General features: G+C 45.7%; 1 protein-coding gene across 4 annotated transcripts in view; it reads right to left on the bottom strand.

Moving 5' to 3' along the window:
* TRIM24 (tripartite motif containing 24) overlaps positions 1-16,778 on the bottom strand; it is a 119,634-nt gene that overhangs the window by 25,133 nt on the left and 77,723 nt on the right. For 3 of the 4 annotated variants that reach the window (XM_077468757.1, XM_077468755.1, XM_077468758.1), the window contains exons 7-12: positions 10,853-10,999; positions 9,719-9,833; positions 8,949-9,229; positions 7,869-8,060; positions 6,388-6,561; positions 6,155-6,284 (exon numbers count right to left, since the gene is read on the bottom strand). In XM_077468757.1, the coding sequence (XP_077324883.1) occupies positions 6,155-6,284; positions 6,388-6,561; positions 7,869-8,060; positions 8,949-9,229; positions 9,719-9,833; positions 10,853-10,999 (1,039 nt within the window). The remainder of the gene's footprint in view (positions 1-6,154; positions 6,285-6,387; positions 6,562-7,868; positions 8,061-8,948; positions 9,230-9,718; positions 9,834-10,852; positions 11,000-16,778) is intronic. The other variant, XM_077468756.1, reaches the window with a different exon arrangement.

Here is a 16,778-nt window from a genome sequence, read left to right as displayed (position 1 = left end):
GACCGACTGACACACACCTCCTCTCAGCCATTGGGACGTCCCCAAGCAGTGCCAAACGAGGGGTTGGAAAACAGCATAAAAAAAAATAAAAAAACACTTCATCCACCGTGTCAAGTGGGAACTAGTGAAACTTTACCCACAAAAAACACAACAGCGTGTGAAGAAATCCACCACCAAACCAGGGTACCCTCAACAGGAGTGACTACCCACAACCACACAAAAAACTGCGGAATGTAATGCAACAGCGTATTAACTTAACGGTACTGTGTTTTTAACGAAAAACGGAAACATATTGCACATTCAATTGCAATTATATGGCCGCCTGCAAAACTTTGCGGCCAAAAAAAGGCATCAGCCGATGCACTGACGTCTTCCTTGTAGAACTTGGTAAACGCGTGGGCAGACGACCAGGTCGCCGCTTTACACACCTGAGCGACAGATGCTTGGTGTCAGAAGGCCCAAGATATTCCGATTTGCCCTTGTGGAGTGGGCCGTGACCGGAAAGGGGGGCACCGGCCCCTTCAAGCGTAGGCTTGTACTACAATCTGTCTGATTCACCTGGAAATGGTGGCTGACAAGACCGCCATGCCTTTCTCGGGACCAGCCACCGAAACAAACAGCCTGACTTCCGAAAGGGAGCAGTGGTAGACAAATATACCTTCAGAGCCTGAACCACGTCCAGAGTGCGAAGGGCCGAGGTGTTTCGGCTTAGGACAGACAGACGGTAATTCAAAGTCCTCATTAATATGAAAAGCTGAGACCACTTTTGGTAGAAAATACAGTTGCGGCCACAACACCACCTTATCCTTGTGGATTATCAGATAGGGCGACTTGCAAGACAAGGCTGCCAGTTCCGAAACCCTCCTGGCCGATGTGATGGCCACTAGAAAGAGCACTTTCTGGGAAAGAGTCAACAGGGGAATCTCCCCGATATTTTCAAATGGCAGTTTGAGGCGCCGATAATACCAGGTTCAAATCCCATGGGGGTAAGGGGGTAACGGTGGACGCACCAGACGGACTACATGTCTTACCCCCTGAACGAAGGTACTCATTAATAAGTGAGACGCAAGGGGTCGCTGAAAGAAAAAAAAAAAAAAAAAAGAAGAAGAATAGAAGAGGACGGCCAAGGCTGAAATTTGCCGCTTAACGCCAATTTCTGGTCTACTCCTTGCTGAAGAAACAGCAGGAACCTGGATGTAGAAAAGGAGCGCGCATGCCATCCTTTCTCCTCACACATGGAGATGTAGGCCTTCCAGGTACGATGGTATATCTTCCAGGAAGATTTTTGTGCTCTCAACATAGTTGGGATCACCAAGTCCGACAGACCCCAGTTCCTCAACACCTGGCTCTCAATAGCCATGCCGTTAAAGCCAGCGATGGTAAAGCAGGATGGAGAATCAGACCTTGAGACAGAAGGTCTACTAGCAACGGCAGTCGCCAGGGAGCGTCTGGCACCAGGTCTGCGTACCAAGGACGCTGAGGCCAATCTGGAGCAACCAGTATTACTGGGATCCCCTCGGCTTCCACCCTGCAAAGAAGGCGTGGTAACAGTTTCAGTGGAGGAAAGAAGCGTGGATCAGCTGGTACTGATCCCACGGAGCCACCAGCGCGTCTGCCCAAAGATCTCTTGTCCTGGACATGAATCTCGGCACCTTCCGATTGAGACGGGAAGCCAGAAGATCCACATCTGGTGCGCCCCACCTCAGGGATAGTAGCCTGAATACCTCCGGATGCAACGCCCATTCTCCTGGGTCCAGCATCTGGCGACTCAGATAGTCCACCTGCCAGTTCTCTACTCCCGGGATGTAAATGGCCGACAGGGCTGGTACGTGTCGCTCTGCCCACCGAAGTATGTGAGCAACCTCCCGTGCGGCGGCTGAGCTTCTTGTTCCCCCTTGGTGATTGACGTATGCCACAGCTGTGGTGTTGTCTGACTGGATCCTGATCGGACGCCCCTGAATTCTCATCGACCATGTGGAGAGGCATAGCCTGATCGCTCTCAATTCGAGCAGACTGATGGGCAACTTCGATTCCTCCGTCAACCAGAGTCCCTGAGCTGACTGAACCCCCATCACTCCACCCCAGCCGGATAGACTGGCATCCGTTGTGATCACTGTCCACTTCAGAGGTAGGAACGATTTCCCGGACTGAATTACCGGGGACCTCAGCCACCAGATCAGAGAGTGACTGGCTCACCTGGATCTGTCGATCCAGGACAACCGAGATGTCCCATTTTGTCAAAATCTCCTTCTGCAGTACTCTGGTGTGGAACTGGGCATAAGGTACTGCCTCGAAGGAGGCTACCATGAGACCCAGGACTCGCATGCAAAAGCGGAGCGACGACCACTTGCGGTTCATAAGCAGTTTTACCGCGGATCTGAGAGTCTGCAGTTTGTCTGAAGGGAGAAAAACTCACTTCCATGGAATCCAGCAGCAAGCCTAGGTACTCCAGACGCTGGGTCGGTACAATCACCGACTTCTTTAGGTTCAACAGCCACCCAAATTCTTGCAGGGTCTGCATGGTGATCGCCATATCCTCCTCTAACTCTGAGGCAGAAGATGCCCTCAGGAGGAGATCGTCTAGGTATCCCACGATCGTGATCCCACATTGCCGCAGCAACGCCAAAACTGGAGCCAATACCTTGGTAAAGACTAGGGGGGGCTGATGCCAGACCAAAACCACAGAAACTTTTGATGCCAGAGGCATACGAGTATGTGCAGGTATGCATTTTGTATGTCCAGGGACGCCAGGGAGTCCCCTTGATGGAGTGCAGCGACTACTGAGCGAACAGATTCCATTCTGAACCTCTGCACTTTTACAAAGTGATTGAGGGCTTTTAGGTCCAAGATTGGACCTACCCCTTCCTTCTTGGGAACAACAGATTTGAGTAGAATCCCTGGAAACGTTCCGATTCCGGAACTGGTACAACCACCCCGCGACTCAGCAGGTCCCTTACTGCCCCCAAGAGGGCCTCCCGGCGAGATATGAGTATGCTGGAGGGGAAGAATCTGGCCAAGAGAGAAACTATCTTGTAGCCTGAGGAAATCAGATCGCAGACTCATTGGTCGGATAACCGAGAGGACCACCGGGGCTGCAAACTCCCGAAGGCGCCCCCCCACTCGAGACATGGGTGGGGCAAACCTTCATGTGGTAGCACTTTTGTTCGCAGGCTTGCGGTTCCAGGGACATTTTTGTCTGTCCGTGTTCGTCCTGTCGGGCTGGGGACGTTTTGCCAAAGCTCCGGGCAGACGAAAAAGCCGTTTATGAGCGGAAAAAGAGGGCCCTTGCCTACGGCGTGGCTCCTTGGCCTTCCTGGCCTGTGGGAGTAAGGTACTCTTACCACCTGTGGCATTTTCAATAATGTCATCCAAAGAGCCAGTCGCCAAGGAAGGGAAGATCCGTCAGGGCTTTTTTGGATGCCTGGTTAGCAGACCAGCATTTTAACCAAATCAGGCGCCTCAGCACCACAGCTGACACTGAAGCCCTGGATAACAGAGAGAGAGAGTATCCAGGGCCACGTCAAACGTACTTCAGGCTTAGCACTAGTTGGTCTGCTAGTTCCATGCAGACAGGAGAAGACTGTTGCTCTCCCAATTCGCGGTGCAGAAGTTTTGCCCACTCAGTGTCTGTGACACAAGTGTGGATGCCAGTACTGGTCACACGGCTGACCCCACAACCGTAAACAAGGAACGATCCACTGCCTCAGCCTTCCTAACCATGGGTCCCCTCAACCGGGATCGTGGATACTTTATTTAACCGGGATACGACCGGAGGAGCAGACCATTTTTTGAGAAGGCTCTCCTCAAAAAGGGCAACGCACCGCCATGTATTTAGGGACCGAAAAAGTCCGTTGCGGGTGACACCATTCCTTGTAAATTAACTTGTCAAAATAAGTCAGATACAGGAACACTTTAGGTGAACGTGCTGGCTTGCGGGACCTAAAAGGGACCAGTACATCAGCAGAGGGATCTGCTGGCTCCTGAATCCTCAGGTTATCACGCAGTTCTGTGATAAGTGTTCAAACAATCGCTTTGTGGCGCACGGACCCGGACTCATCCTCACTGTGCGAACGGTCCTGGTCAGCGTAGTCTGACAAGACAGAGTAGGGGTCACCAGCCTCAGCAGGACTCGAGTCTGCGTCAGAGCTCTCCCCAGAGGACAGGGGCCGCTTTACTGCACCTTTCTTCCCACGCACCGCCTCCATCTTGGCAATGAACGAATTGAGGACCGCCATCATGGTGTCCATGGGCACTGCGCAGTCTACAGGTGACCCTGTTGCAATTGCCTGAATTTCGGGGGAAGAAACACCAGTTTCTGAAGCCATGCTGACCCTACCCTGTCTGCCACCCTAAGGGGACTTGGGACAGTGATAGTCCCACCCTCCTTACTGTCACTGGCTGAGGAGCTCTTTCCCGCCGGACTCACCACCCTGAGGAGTTCTGCGCTATCCAGCAAGTAGTGCCTGTAGTCCCTGTGAGCTCCCAGGTGCAGAGGAAACAATGCTGTGTCGGTGGGCAGGAGCTGCAAATAGCGCCAAAACCTCTCTGAAGTGTGCTCAGGCTTCAATAAAATGGCTGCCCAGCGTCCAGTACAAAGACATAAAAACACAGGGAAAATGACAGAGCACAGGAGCACATGCTGCCGCTAGAGAACACTGAAAAAAAGTGTTCAGGCTACAAAAAATGGCGCCAGTGTCCTGAATAGGAGATCACTAGGAAAATGGCTGCTGAAGCCCAGGAGAACATGCTGCCCTTGCCCACACCTAAAATGGCCACCGAAGCAGCTCCATGAGGTACATGAGAAAACGATGGCAGTGAACACAGCGCTGTACAGGACATCAGCAAAACCTCACGGACACCTTCCAGGGGCATGAAGAACAGGACCCAGAACACAGCTAGCCAGCACAGCCCACCCGAGGCGAGAGCCCCTGCACACACACACACACACACACACCTCTCAGCAGCCACATGCAGCATTCCCCCAGAGAGGGGGGATGGAAGATAGGGACAGGGGAGAGAAGAGAGGGAGGCGAGGGACCCCTGAATCGTCCTCCCAGGGTAAGCCCAGCCCCGTCGAGGCAGGGAGAGCTGTACTTACCAGTCCTGAAGAGCTGGGAGACATTCCATCACAGACCCACTAACTGATCAGTACAGGGTGGCTGCTGGCCTGGCATACTGTGATGCAGACATCAATAGCCCTGTCATATGTATGGTCCGGAGCATAAAAGCTCACAACCACCTCTGGAGCTGAGGTTTCGTCATAGCCTGCCGAGCGTGTAGCTGCGGCCTGCAGAAGCTCGATGGCCGGATTGAGGAGACTACAAGGATAAGGGTATCCAGCCTGTCACTCAGCCGGCTGTTGATAATAGATCACAGGATCATTCATCTTGCGCAAAAAGTCACGCTTCTGCATAAAAAAAAAAAAAAAAAAAAAAAAAAAAAGGTGTTCTCATTGTAGGTACAAGTGGAGCTGGCTTGAGTATGTCTGAAACTTCTCATCGCCTGGGATTTTCACACACAAGTCTCTGGAGTTTAGTCAAAACTATGCATAAACCAAAAACCATTTAGTAAATTCTGCAGACAGGATGCCTTGTTGTAAGGTCAGAGGAGAATGGCCAGACTCTATACAGTTGTGCTGAACAGAAAAGGATTTCAAAATGTGCAACCGTTAAGAAGATGGAACAATTTTTGGTCAGCCAAGAACAGTAACCTGAGGCTGCAGTGGGCAGAGGATCACCAAGACTGGACAGAACAGGAAAAATTTAGCCTGGTCTCATAATTCTCGATTTCTGCTGAAGCATACGCAATACCATGCATGTGACAGGTCTGCAGAAATTGCATGATGCAATTATTTTTGAAAGAGATGAGGGGATTTTAGATAGCCGTTTTGTATTTTGCTATATATAGCTAATAAAATGATATAGTTTTATTCTTCAGGGTGTGTTTATTAAAAAATTTTTGTTATATATTTTTTTGTTTTTGGTTGTTCTATTGAACAAATAAAATAAACTGATTACTTATTTAAAATAGACGGGATTCCCATTTGTTCTTACTTTGTAATATATACACACCATTAAAAGCGGAAATATATATATATTGCTGCTCAACAGATCTAAAAAGGAGACGGAAAATAAACAAAAAATTAGTAGCACACCTATTGGAGAAGGCACAGAGGAGTTTGGTGACTGGACGGTTCGGTGAGCCATCATTCTCTGATGGTGGTTGTCCATTCTGCCATCTTTCCGCATCATTTTGTCCACCATGAGGTTATCTGTACTGTCAATCTGCGAGAGAAGAACATATTTTTGGGAGAATTCGGATTTTAAGAGAAGTGAAGCTTAAAAAACAGTGTGGATGTGGTAGGAGGTGCCAGGATGTCATACTTACATCGGGCAGTGGTGGGAGATTGAAGGAATTAGCAGCGGAAGACACCAACTCGATAACAGGGGAGGGAAAAACCTTGCCATCGCCTCCTGCCACACTGGTGATCGTTGGACTGGATGGAGTAGAGGAATTCCCAGTACCAGGGTTCACAATGGTTTGGTTTCCAGCGACTTGCCACTATTGAAAAATGATATATTTCAGATTTCACTATAGGAAACACTACATGCCATAGCAACTAAAATAAGAATACTATTAAAAACGTAGCTTCCGAGACCTAGCAAGGTTGTCTGTTCTTTACCGTTCCTGAGCAGTGCAAATGTATGAAAATATGAATAAATCAAAACTTTGTTATTTTAGGAGTACAGTGGCATTAGAACCTCTGTCGGGTTTTAATTTCAGTCTGTGTTCCTGCTGGGAAGACCAAACCTTTCCATTTGCCCTGGTAACCAGTCACAGCTAAAAGCAGTAGCCTTTTTGGATTACAGTCTTCAGATTCCCGAAGAGATATTAAACAGTTTTTAAGCACTTTCAGCAGTGGATTTTAGTCCCTTACTGAGTATGCAGTTGCTTTATCTTTAAATTATTGCCTATGTTCCAGTTTAAGTTGGTGCCATTATTACTGCCCCAGGTTTTTTTTTTCAGGGTGGCTGCTTTCTCTTGAAGTATCCTATGGAGCCACCCTGCATGCAACTGGAAGCAACAGACCCATAAATAGCCTAAACTGGAAAGGCACATGTCTGCTCCTAACCAATAGACTCGCTGGAGACAGTACTGTTAACTTTTCCCTGTGATTACAGGAAGCTCAGGGAAGAACACAAAGCAGAAGCCAGCAGCATTGAAAGTTGTAAACTGCAAGTGCTGGGGTAAGACTTAACTAAGTGTGTTTATTTTATTGTGCTCAATGTGTTACGCTAAAAAGCATTAGGGACTGAATACTACAAAGAATGCTGGGTTTCTAGTGAATTGTACCTTTAAGAAAGATGCGACTACATTCGACATATACCTTCTCTCAATGTATGTAATGCTATACTGTATTTATGTCCCAAGTTTAGCTAAATTAGAGCCATGGACTGCAATTTACAAGAGATGCCTTAACACCATAGTGCGACTTTACATGCATCTGCAAATTAATGCATTAGGGGCTCATTGATGCTAGCAACTATCCTTTGAACCAGAAACTAGAAGTGGCTAGCCAAAAGCCTGTCTTGTGTCCCCGAACTGGAATTCTAGGCCTGTCAGGGGATGGGTAACACCCTACTGGAAAAGACAACCAGTATTCCTAATCAAGGGGAAGTGCAACTAGCCACAGGAAAATGGATCTTGGAGCTAAAGGCCCCAGGCAGCACCCATACCCACTAATTGGACAGGAGGGTGATCTAGGAAGCTTAAGAAAAACAAAAAAAAACAAAAAGCACTGCTCAGTTGCCCAGGAATCCACAAAGGAGAGGTAAGCAAAAAGAAAGATGGAGATCTGGAGCACATACCTGCTTCATGGCGTGTTGAGGCACATATGCCACCCTAACAGGGTTGGGTCCCCCGGGTCTCCTGGGCATGTTCTGCATATGAACTTCCTGTGGAGGAGGTGCATTGTGTGGGTATCGGACTTGCTGATTGGATATTAACATGCCATTGGCCCGTGGATTCATATTTTGGATATTCACAAATCGCTGGACCTGCTGGGGGAAACAAAGTAATTCAGGTCAAACTTTTTTTTACCTGGAGATGACCAGTCAGCTGTGACACAGGGGAAACGTAGCCACTTCTGTGGAGCAGTTACATACAGCTACATCATAATAGTAGGTTTCTTTGGCCCACTTACCATGAGGCCACCACTCTTTTCTGCTTTATACATTATAATTTTCCAGTTGTCTTCAGGGTGCTTATGTGACGCATAGGGGCACCTCTGGATGTTAGTCAGCAGTAGGCAGTCTTTGATGGTACAGACTGCAATGTTAATGCCATTGCAACATCACCTAAGGAGGTGGGTACAGGATGCCTTGTACTTAGTCAGGGGTGACGATAGGTGTAGATGGGCAGTACTGCCATAATGGGCCAGAGTTCTATAGGGTCGGGGGGAGGAATAGGTTTGATGGCTTTGGGTGCTGGGCTGGTCAAAGGCTGCCTTTAAGAGGCCTCAGGACAGCACGCACGACTTGGCTTGCAGACTCCGTCCTGCTGGGTTGGGGCCCACTGCACAGGCCCAATGATTGCGAATAGTGGTTCTCCTCACAGCAAGTCCTCATGATTATGGTTTGAATGAAAAAATTAGGATATCTTGTGGTAGGGGAGAAGTACTGTGAGGGAAATCGCTGGAGAGGTGATGTGCATTGCAGGCCAACTATGTTTTTTTCTTTCTTCCAAAAATAAGGGAGGGACAGAAGTTTAACATAGTGAAGCAATCTTAAAAATGTATGCATTGTCTTCACAGTAGTCCTGGGAAAATGAGCAGAAAAACTGCTCAGAGAAATTTCATAAACAGTCTAAAGTGTTGAAAACCACAAAGTAGTGATATTTGCGTTGTATATTAAACACTTGTAAACAATGGTGTTAGAGTGGTTCCTTACCGGATTACCAGGCTGTGGTGGGTGCTGGATGGGTCCTTGTATTCTGGGGTTGTTCACGGCCATCACGGGCTGTGGAGGGACATTGGCGCTGGGTCGGCGCTGTGCCTGCTGCTGGCGCTGAGCAAAGATCTGTTGGTGCATGTGTTGGAGGCGGAGCTGTGCCAGGCTGATCTGGGATGGGAATTTGGACAGCTGATTGTTGGGTGCTGTGCCATGAGGGTTTTTGCCATCTGCAGGAGCCGCCTGCTGCGCCTGATCCCCCTCTTCAATTACCAGGGAGCCTAAATTGATGTGCAAAAACCTCTATTAGGAGTTATTCTAATATAGTCTTCCATAGTTTTACATTCTAGCCAACTATACTCACACAAATTCTTAGACATGCGCCCAAAAACCCAACGCGAGCATGCAAACTCCTGTATAGGGGTTGGTGGGGCTGCTGACTGCCAGTTTTTTTTTTTACCTTAATTCATAGGAAGCATTAAGGTCAAAAAACAAGAACCTTTACAACCCCTTTAAGGGGCTTACATGATTCAAACAGGGATAACATTAAGGCCCACATGGGTGAGATTTCCTTGTAGTAGTTTGCGTCTATGCCTCTTCCACAATAGTAAGATTTACCAGTCGTAGTTTGTCTTAGCCCTTCCTACAAAAGGAAGGGTGTCTTTCAAAGAACAACACAGAAATGTCCATCATCGAGCAGGCAGGACATACACCTCCATCATACTGTGCCCCACCCAATCTAGGATGGAATGAGGATTGGGGACAGTTACCTAGACTGAAGATATGCTGTGCCCAGGAATTTGCATCACACAAAAACTGGACACGATTAGTCACTGGAGCCACATCCCAATGGGCACGGAGCAAATGTTTGAGGCGAAACGTAATCTAAATAGAGAGGAAAAAAAAAAAAAAAAACGTTTGTTGAGACAGTAACACAAATCTACACATTTACCTCTAATATAAAAATGCATATCTTTTCATTATCCAGGAGCCCATTAAAAGATTTTAAAGTCACAAACTAAAAATAATTATTTCAGGCCTTATACTTACATTAATATACACTCACTGGCTACTTTATTAGATATACCTGTTCAATTGCTTGGTAACACAAACTGCTAATCAGCCAATCGCATGGCAGTAACTCAATGCATTTAGGCATCTAGACGTGAGGAAGAAAGGGGTTTTAAGTTACTTTGAATGCAGCATGGTTGTTGGTGCCAGACGGGCTGGTCTGAGTATTTCAAAAACTGCTGATCTACTGGGATTTCCCCACACAAACATCTATAGCAGGGATATGCAATTAGCAGACCTCCAGCTGTTGCAGAACTAAAAGTTCCATGAGGCATAGCAAGACCGACAGCCACAAGCATGACACCAGGAGGCATGATGGGACTTGTAGTTTTGCAACAGCTGGAGGTCCGCTAAATGCATATCCCTGATCTATAGGGTTTACAGAGAATGGTCCGAAAAGAGAAATATCCAGAGTGGCAGTTGTGTGGAAGAAAATGCCTCGCTGATGTCAGAAGAGAATCAGGATGATAGAAAGGCAACAGTAACTCAAATAACCACTCGTTACAACCAAGGTATGCATCTCTAAAACGCACAAAACAGCGAAACCTTGAAGCAGATGGGCTGCAGCAGCAGCAGACCACACCGGGTGCCACTCCTGTCAAGAATAGGAAAATTAGGCTACAATTCACACAGGCTCACCAAAATTGGACAATAGAAGATTGGAAAAAACATTGCCCGTTCTGATGACTTTCGATAGGGTCAGAATTTGGCATAAACATGAAAGCATGGATGCATCCTGCTTTTTGTCAATGGGTCAGGCTGGTGGTGGCACACCTGCCTAAAAAAAAAAAACTTTTGCACAGATAAAATATATTTAATACTTGAATGCTCACCAGCCTCTTGCTGTACAGTAATGCCGTGCTGCTTCCACTGGACACCGCCCATTTGGAGAAGTACACTACATGTTCCAGTTGTTTCGAAAAACCATCCACTTCGTGCTTTTGCTTTAGGAGCTTGGTGCGGCGATCTTTTGCCAGGGTCTGGAATGAGAGTCAAACAGGACACAGTTTTCACTTCTGAAATGGTTTCCTATTCGTGTTCACTTTGATATATTTCTGGGGCAAGCCATCAGAATTTTTTCAAACCTGAACTCAAGTCTTCATCAGTCTTACACAGTTGTACAAACCCCTGTACTGAAATAGCTTTCACCTAGCCATTTCCTCCAAACCTGACCTGCTCCTTTAATTTATTGGATTTCAGTTCTTTCAATCATGAAAGCTCCACAACTCAAATAAACTGGCACTACCTAGGGCAGTCTCCAGCCTGTCTAGCAACAGTCACTCATCCAGACTGACATCCACCCATTAGGTATCTCCTCCCAAAAGCCAGTCCACTTGTTGCATTAGGGCTGTGGACTCACAAGAGAAGTACTGGAGGCAGAGTGTTATGTTTTCAGGAAGCTATGTACACCATCAAGCTATGTACTTCAGAGATCTCCGAAGAAGTCACGTGACAGTGACGATACGCGTTAGAGAAAGGACACAGGAAGTGACATTTTTACCATCCGAGCTCACTGCTCGTTTGTATACAATGCACTGTTGCTAGTTTTAAATGTGAGTACCCTATTTTTTGCTTTATGCTGAATAAACTTACAGCGAGTGTTAAACATACTACACCAGAGAGCCTCTCCTATGTTTCTTTATTTTACCCGCTTGACACACTGGGAGCAAACCATTCTGGCGAGTACCTGTCCCTGGAAACAAGCTGTGACCCTTTAGGTGATCTACAACTGAGAAGAAAGGAAAGAGGCTCCTTCCCCTCTGCCCCAGAGTGACCCACTGCCTTTACTATATGCTGCTTACCTTGCAGCTGTAAGGTAATAAGTTAGTACACCTACAGGTGACATTTCTCACCAAAGATTCACCTATAGTCACTGTGTCACCCTACTGATCCTACTCCGCATCCTGCACCTTGCACTTTAATACTAAGAGGAATCAATACCACTTGTTGCACCTTTGGACATTCTGAAGCTTCGCCTTATTTATGGTGCGATTATTGTTGTTTTATGAGTTGTAAAGGACTTTGAGCCACTTTATTTTGATCGCTTTCACCTTAATTTGTTTGCACATTTGGACATTCTGAAGCTTCATTGCTATATTTATGCCTTTTTATTTATTTTTATTTCATTGCATTTATGGTAGCTGTTAAGTACTCTTTATGTATTGTACTTAGCCCGTTTTCACTTGTATATTTTCTTTTTTTGCACATTATTGATCACAGTTTTTATTATTTTACCTATATATTTTTTTTGTCCCATATCCGTGTCCACATTGTAAGTGGGTATTTATATTATCACAGTTCACATTGGAGCACAACACCATCGCTTGATTGTTTTTTTGCAAGTGACAAAAATTGTACCAGTGCTTACTTGTATGAGCAACCCCATCCTCCCGTCGACTTCAATACGACACAAGGAGCAGACAAAAAATGTAGTTTATACAAAGTGCCCTCCAGTCCTCTTCACTGGCAACATTGTATCCTCCTGTATAAGCCCTCAGCTCCAGAGAAAACCATCCACAAACTACTGCACAAGAAGAACGGGGCCCTCTATTTTAGTTCATCACATTTCTTCTGAGGATAGTTAGAAGTGCAGGAGGAGACACCTGTGAGAGCAGGACCATTCTGAGCACTTGAGTTTCAGAAGTGATAGCCGATTGATTGCTAGGATACAGTTGTGTGCCCATTCATTGTAAACAAATACAGTATCACCTCAGTGTAGCTAAGTGCATGAAGGCTTGAGGGTGAAAGAATGAGGAGACTAGCTTGTAGCAATGCCAGCTTCTGGTGAGGCATCAGTGGTAAGGGGCCGCTATTTTTTTTTTTTTTAGCAGCGATTTACACAGTCTTTTTTGGGGATGTTTGCGGCCGATAGCGGGGTGCTTTAAACCCCCATTAGCAGCTGAAAAAGGGTTAAAACAACCCACAAAGCGCAACTGCAGAGGCGATTTGCCAATGATGCCCATTCATTTCAACGGGCAGGGGCGCTTTAAGAGCGCTCGCTCCTTCACCGATCCAAAGATTCTGCTTGCGGGAGTTTTTTTTTAAATTTTTTTACCGTCCTGCCAGTGCATCACCTCAGTGTGAAAGCATTCAGGCTTTCACACAGACTGCAGGAGAGACGCTTTTCAGGTGCTATTTTTAGCCCAAAAGCACCTAAAAAAACGCCTCGGTGTGAAAGGGGTTTAACCACTTAAGGACCGCCGCATGGCAATGTACGTCGGCGCAATGGCACAGACAGGCACAAGCACGTACATGCTTGCCTTCCAGCGGGTGGGGGGGGGGGGGGGGGCTGCGGTCCTTTTCACTTCAGGAGGGATCCGGGATGGGCATTAGTTTCTGGCCATCCCCTCTCGATCGCTCCTGGCGAATGAGAAGCTTCCCCCGCCTGTGTATTGTAAACACAGGCAGGGAAGAAGTGATGTCATTCTCCTCGGGGGAGGTCTTTTTGACCAGACTGCGAGGAGAACAGAGAAAGTAAGTGTGCACCAACACTACACTGACATGTAGGTACACATAGGCACACAAATCCCCCGATCACCCCCCGCCCAGTCACAGTGTCACTGATTGCAGTGATCATTTATTTACTGATCACTGCATTTAGGGTCAGTTGTGACAGTAAAAACTGTCAGGGCAGTTAGTGTTAGGTCCAGGGTAGCCCCCTACACCCCCCCCCCAATAAAGGTTTAACCCCCTGATTGCCCCTAGAGTTAACCCTTTCATCCCCTTTTGCCAGTGTCACCAAGCAATCGTTTTTCTGATCGCTGCATTAGTGTCACTGGTGCCGCTAGGTAGCTAGTTATTTTTTTAGGTTCACCGCCAGGTTTTTATAGCGCTAGGTACCCCCATATAAATACCCAATAAAGGTTTTAACCCCCTGATTGCCCCTAGTTAACCCTTTCACCAGTGATCACCGTATAAGTGTTACGGGTGACTCTGGTTAGTTTGCTTTTTATAGCATCAGGGCACCCACCATTTATTACCCAATAAAGGTTTAACCCCCTGATCACCCGGCAGGTAATATCAATTAGGTTTTAGGGTCAGGGTCTGCGTCGCCCCAGACAGCGTTAGGTTAGTGCCAGTACCGCTAACACCCACGCGCAAAGCATACACCTCCCGTAGTGGTTCCAAAAAAAACGCATTGTTAGCGGGATCAGCCCAGATACCTGCTGGCACCTGCGTTTTGCCCCTCTGCCCAGCCCACCCAAGTGCAGTATCGATCGATCACTGTCACTTACAAAACACTAAACACAACTGCCGTGTTCGCAGAGTCAGGCCTGATCCCTGCGATCGCTAACAGTTTTTTTTGGTAGAGTTTTATATTTAAATCTTGAAGGCAGTGCTTGGTTTTCGGGGTTCCGTACGTGGCTAGGCTCCCAAAAAGTCCCCCACATGTGGTATCCCCGTACTCGGGAGAAGCAGAATTTATTTTGGGGTGTAATTTTACTTCTGCCCATAGCATGTGTGAGCAATATATCATTTAGTGACAACTTTGTGCAAAAAAAAAAATAATTTTAATATTCCTGCAACTTGTGGCAAAATATAAAATATTTCATGGACTCAACATGCCTCTCAGTAAACAGCTTGGGGTGTCTACTTTCCAAAATGGGGTCATTTGGGGAGGTTTTGTGTTATTTTGGCATTTTATGGCCTTTGAAACTGATAGGTAGTGAGGAGTGAAATCAAAAAATTGCACCCTTAGAAATCCTGAAGGCAGTGATTGGTTTTCGGTGTGCCGTACGCGGCTAGACTCCCAAAAAGTCCCACATATGTGGTATCCCCATACTCAGGAGAAGCAGCAGAATATATTTTGGGGTGTAATTCCACATATAACTATGGCATGTGTGAGCAATATATCATTTAGTGACAACTTTTTGTAAATTTTTTTAATTTTATTTTTTTGTGTCATTCAATCACTTGGGACAAAAAAATAAAATAAAAAAAAATAGTCAATGGGCTCAACATGCCTCAGCAATTTCCTTGGGATGCCTACTTTCCAAAATGGGGTCATTTGGGGGGGAGTTTGTACTGCCCTGCCATTTTAGCACCTCAAGAAATGAGATAGGCAGTCAAATTAAAAGCTGTGTAAATTCCAGAAAATGTACTCTAGTTTGTAGACGCTATAACCTTTGCGCAAACCAATAAATATACGCTTATTGACATTTTTTTTACTAAAGACATGTGGCTGAATAAATTTTGCCCTAAATGTATGACTAAAATTTAGTTTATTCGATTTTTCTTATAACAAAAAGTAGAAAATATCTTTTTCCCCTCGAAATTTTCGGTCTTTTTCCATTTATATCGCAAAAAATAAAAATCGCAGAGGCAATCAAATACCATCAAAAGAAAGCTCTATTTGGGGGAAGAAAAGGACGCAAACTTCGCTTGGGTACAACATTGCATGACCGCACAATTACCAGTTAAAGCAGTGCAGTGCCAAATTGTAAAAAGACCTCTGGTCCTTAGGCTGACAATTGGTCCGGGGCTGAAGTGGTTAATAGATTAAAATAAGTTCATAGCAGTAACAAACTAAACAAGTGTTAGTATAGATTGCAGTTAAATGGTTTGCCAATGAGAGTTTGGTGTCCGTTTAAGAAAAAGGCAAGATCCTGATAATTTCAGCTTATCATGTGTGCCAGTTTATGTAGCGGAGATCAGGAGTGGAGAACAATGTTCTCCGCTTCTCACCACAGGACAAGCCTATCATCCAGTTTTACAGAGCTGGCTGGTTTATGAAGGCGTGATCGTTTTTTCAATGCACATTTTTGGCAATTTATTTTTTTTCAACTTGCGTTTGTGTGCTTAGGATTCCATAATTGCTAATGGCAGTCCAAAAGCAGCTAGCATATGCATGGTTTGCCAAAACACAAAGTTAAAGGCCAAAATATGCACTAAAAGCACCACAAAAAACAAATAAATAAAACAAAACAAAAAAAACACACACCCCCCCCAAATGCAAGTTAAAATAACCTGCACCAAAATGCATGTACAAATTCACCAAAATATGCATTAAAAAGTGGCAAAATGCATGTAAAATATGCCAATACACACATTTAAAGAACTTGTCAAAATGCAGATAAAAAAAAAAAAAACACCCCCTCAAAACAAAACAAAAAAACCACAGCACATCTTTACAAAAAAATGCCAGTGCTCATTTTCATTTAAATTACATTGTCTTTTTAAACTTTGGTTTTACTTTTTAAAAAGATACACTAATCTCACAAGATCACAGGCAGGCCCCCCTTTCCTTCTACTGAGCTCTCAGAGGAAACACACCTCCTCTTTTCTCCGAGAACAAATATTCTTCATAAACAGGGCATCGGGGAGATGATTTTTCTTGGAGAACTGAAATGAGGTAAATGACCTCCGTTTAATGAAACGTACACCCTAATGTGGGAGATACATTGTTGCCAGTGAAGAGGGCTGGGGGAGATTTTCTATACATTGTAATACTGTGATAGTCTGTTCTCTTATAGCAAGTTCACAGAGCCATATTGAGAATGACAGGAGGGTGTATGCCACACCGACAGGAAAGCTCATACAAGGGTTGATTCTATTTTAACAGAAGAAGGGTGTGATCTGTGGAGTGTTAAAACAGTTTTTTGCTACCAAGACAATAAAGGGAATTAAACTTTAGTTTTAAAACAAAACATCTGTGTAACCAAATATCTTCTGAGCATCAAGATCTTTCCACCATAGCTCCAACATGATATAGGTGGCCCATAGGTTAACTAGCTCTGATGACCGCCAGACAAAGCAAAC

The sequence above is a fragment of the Lithobates pipiens genome, unplaced genomic scaffold (genome assembly GCF_037356315.1).
Source record: "Lithobates pipiens isolate NorthernLeopardFrog02 unplaced genomic scaffold, aLitPip1_a1.2 Scaffold_8, whole genome shotgun sequence".
NCBI lineage: Eukaryota > Metazoa > Chordata > Amphibia > Anura > Ranidae > Lithobates > Lithobates pipiens.
Note: the sequence above shows the minus strand (reverse complement) of the source record. Positions and strands in the feature narration are given on the sequence as shown.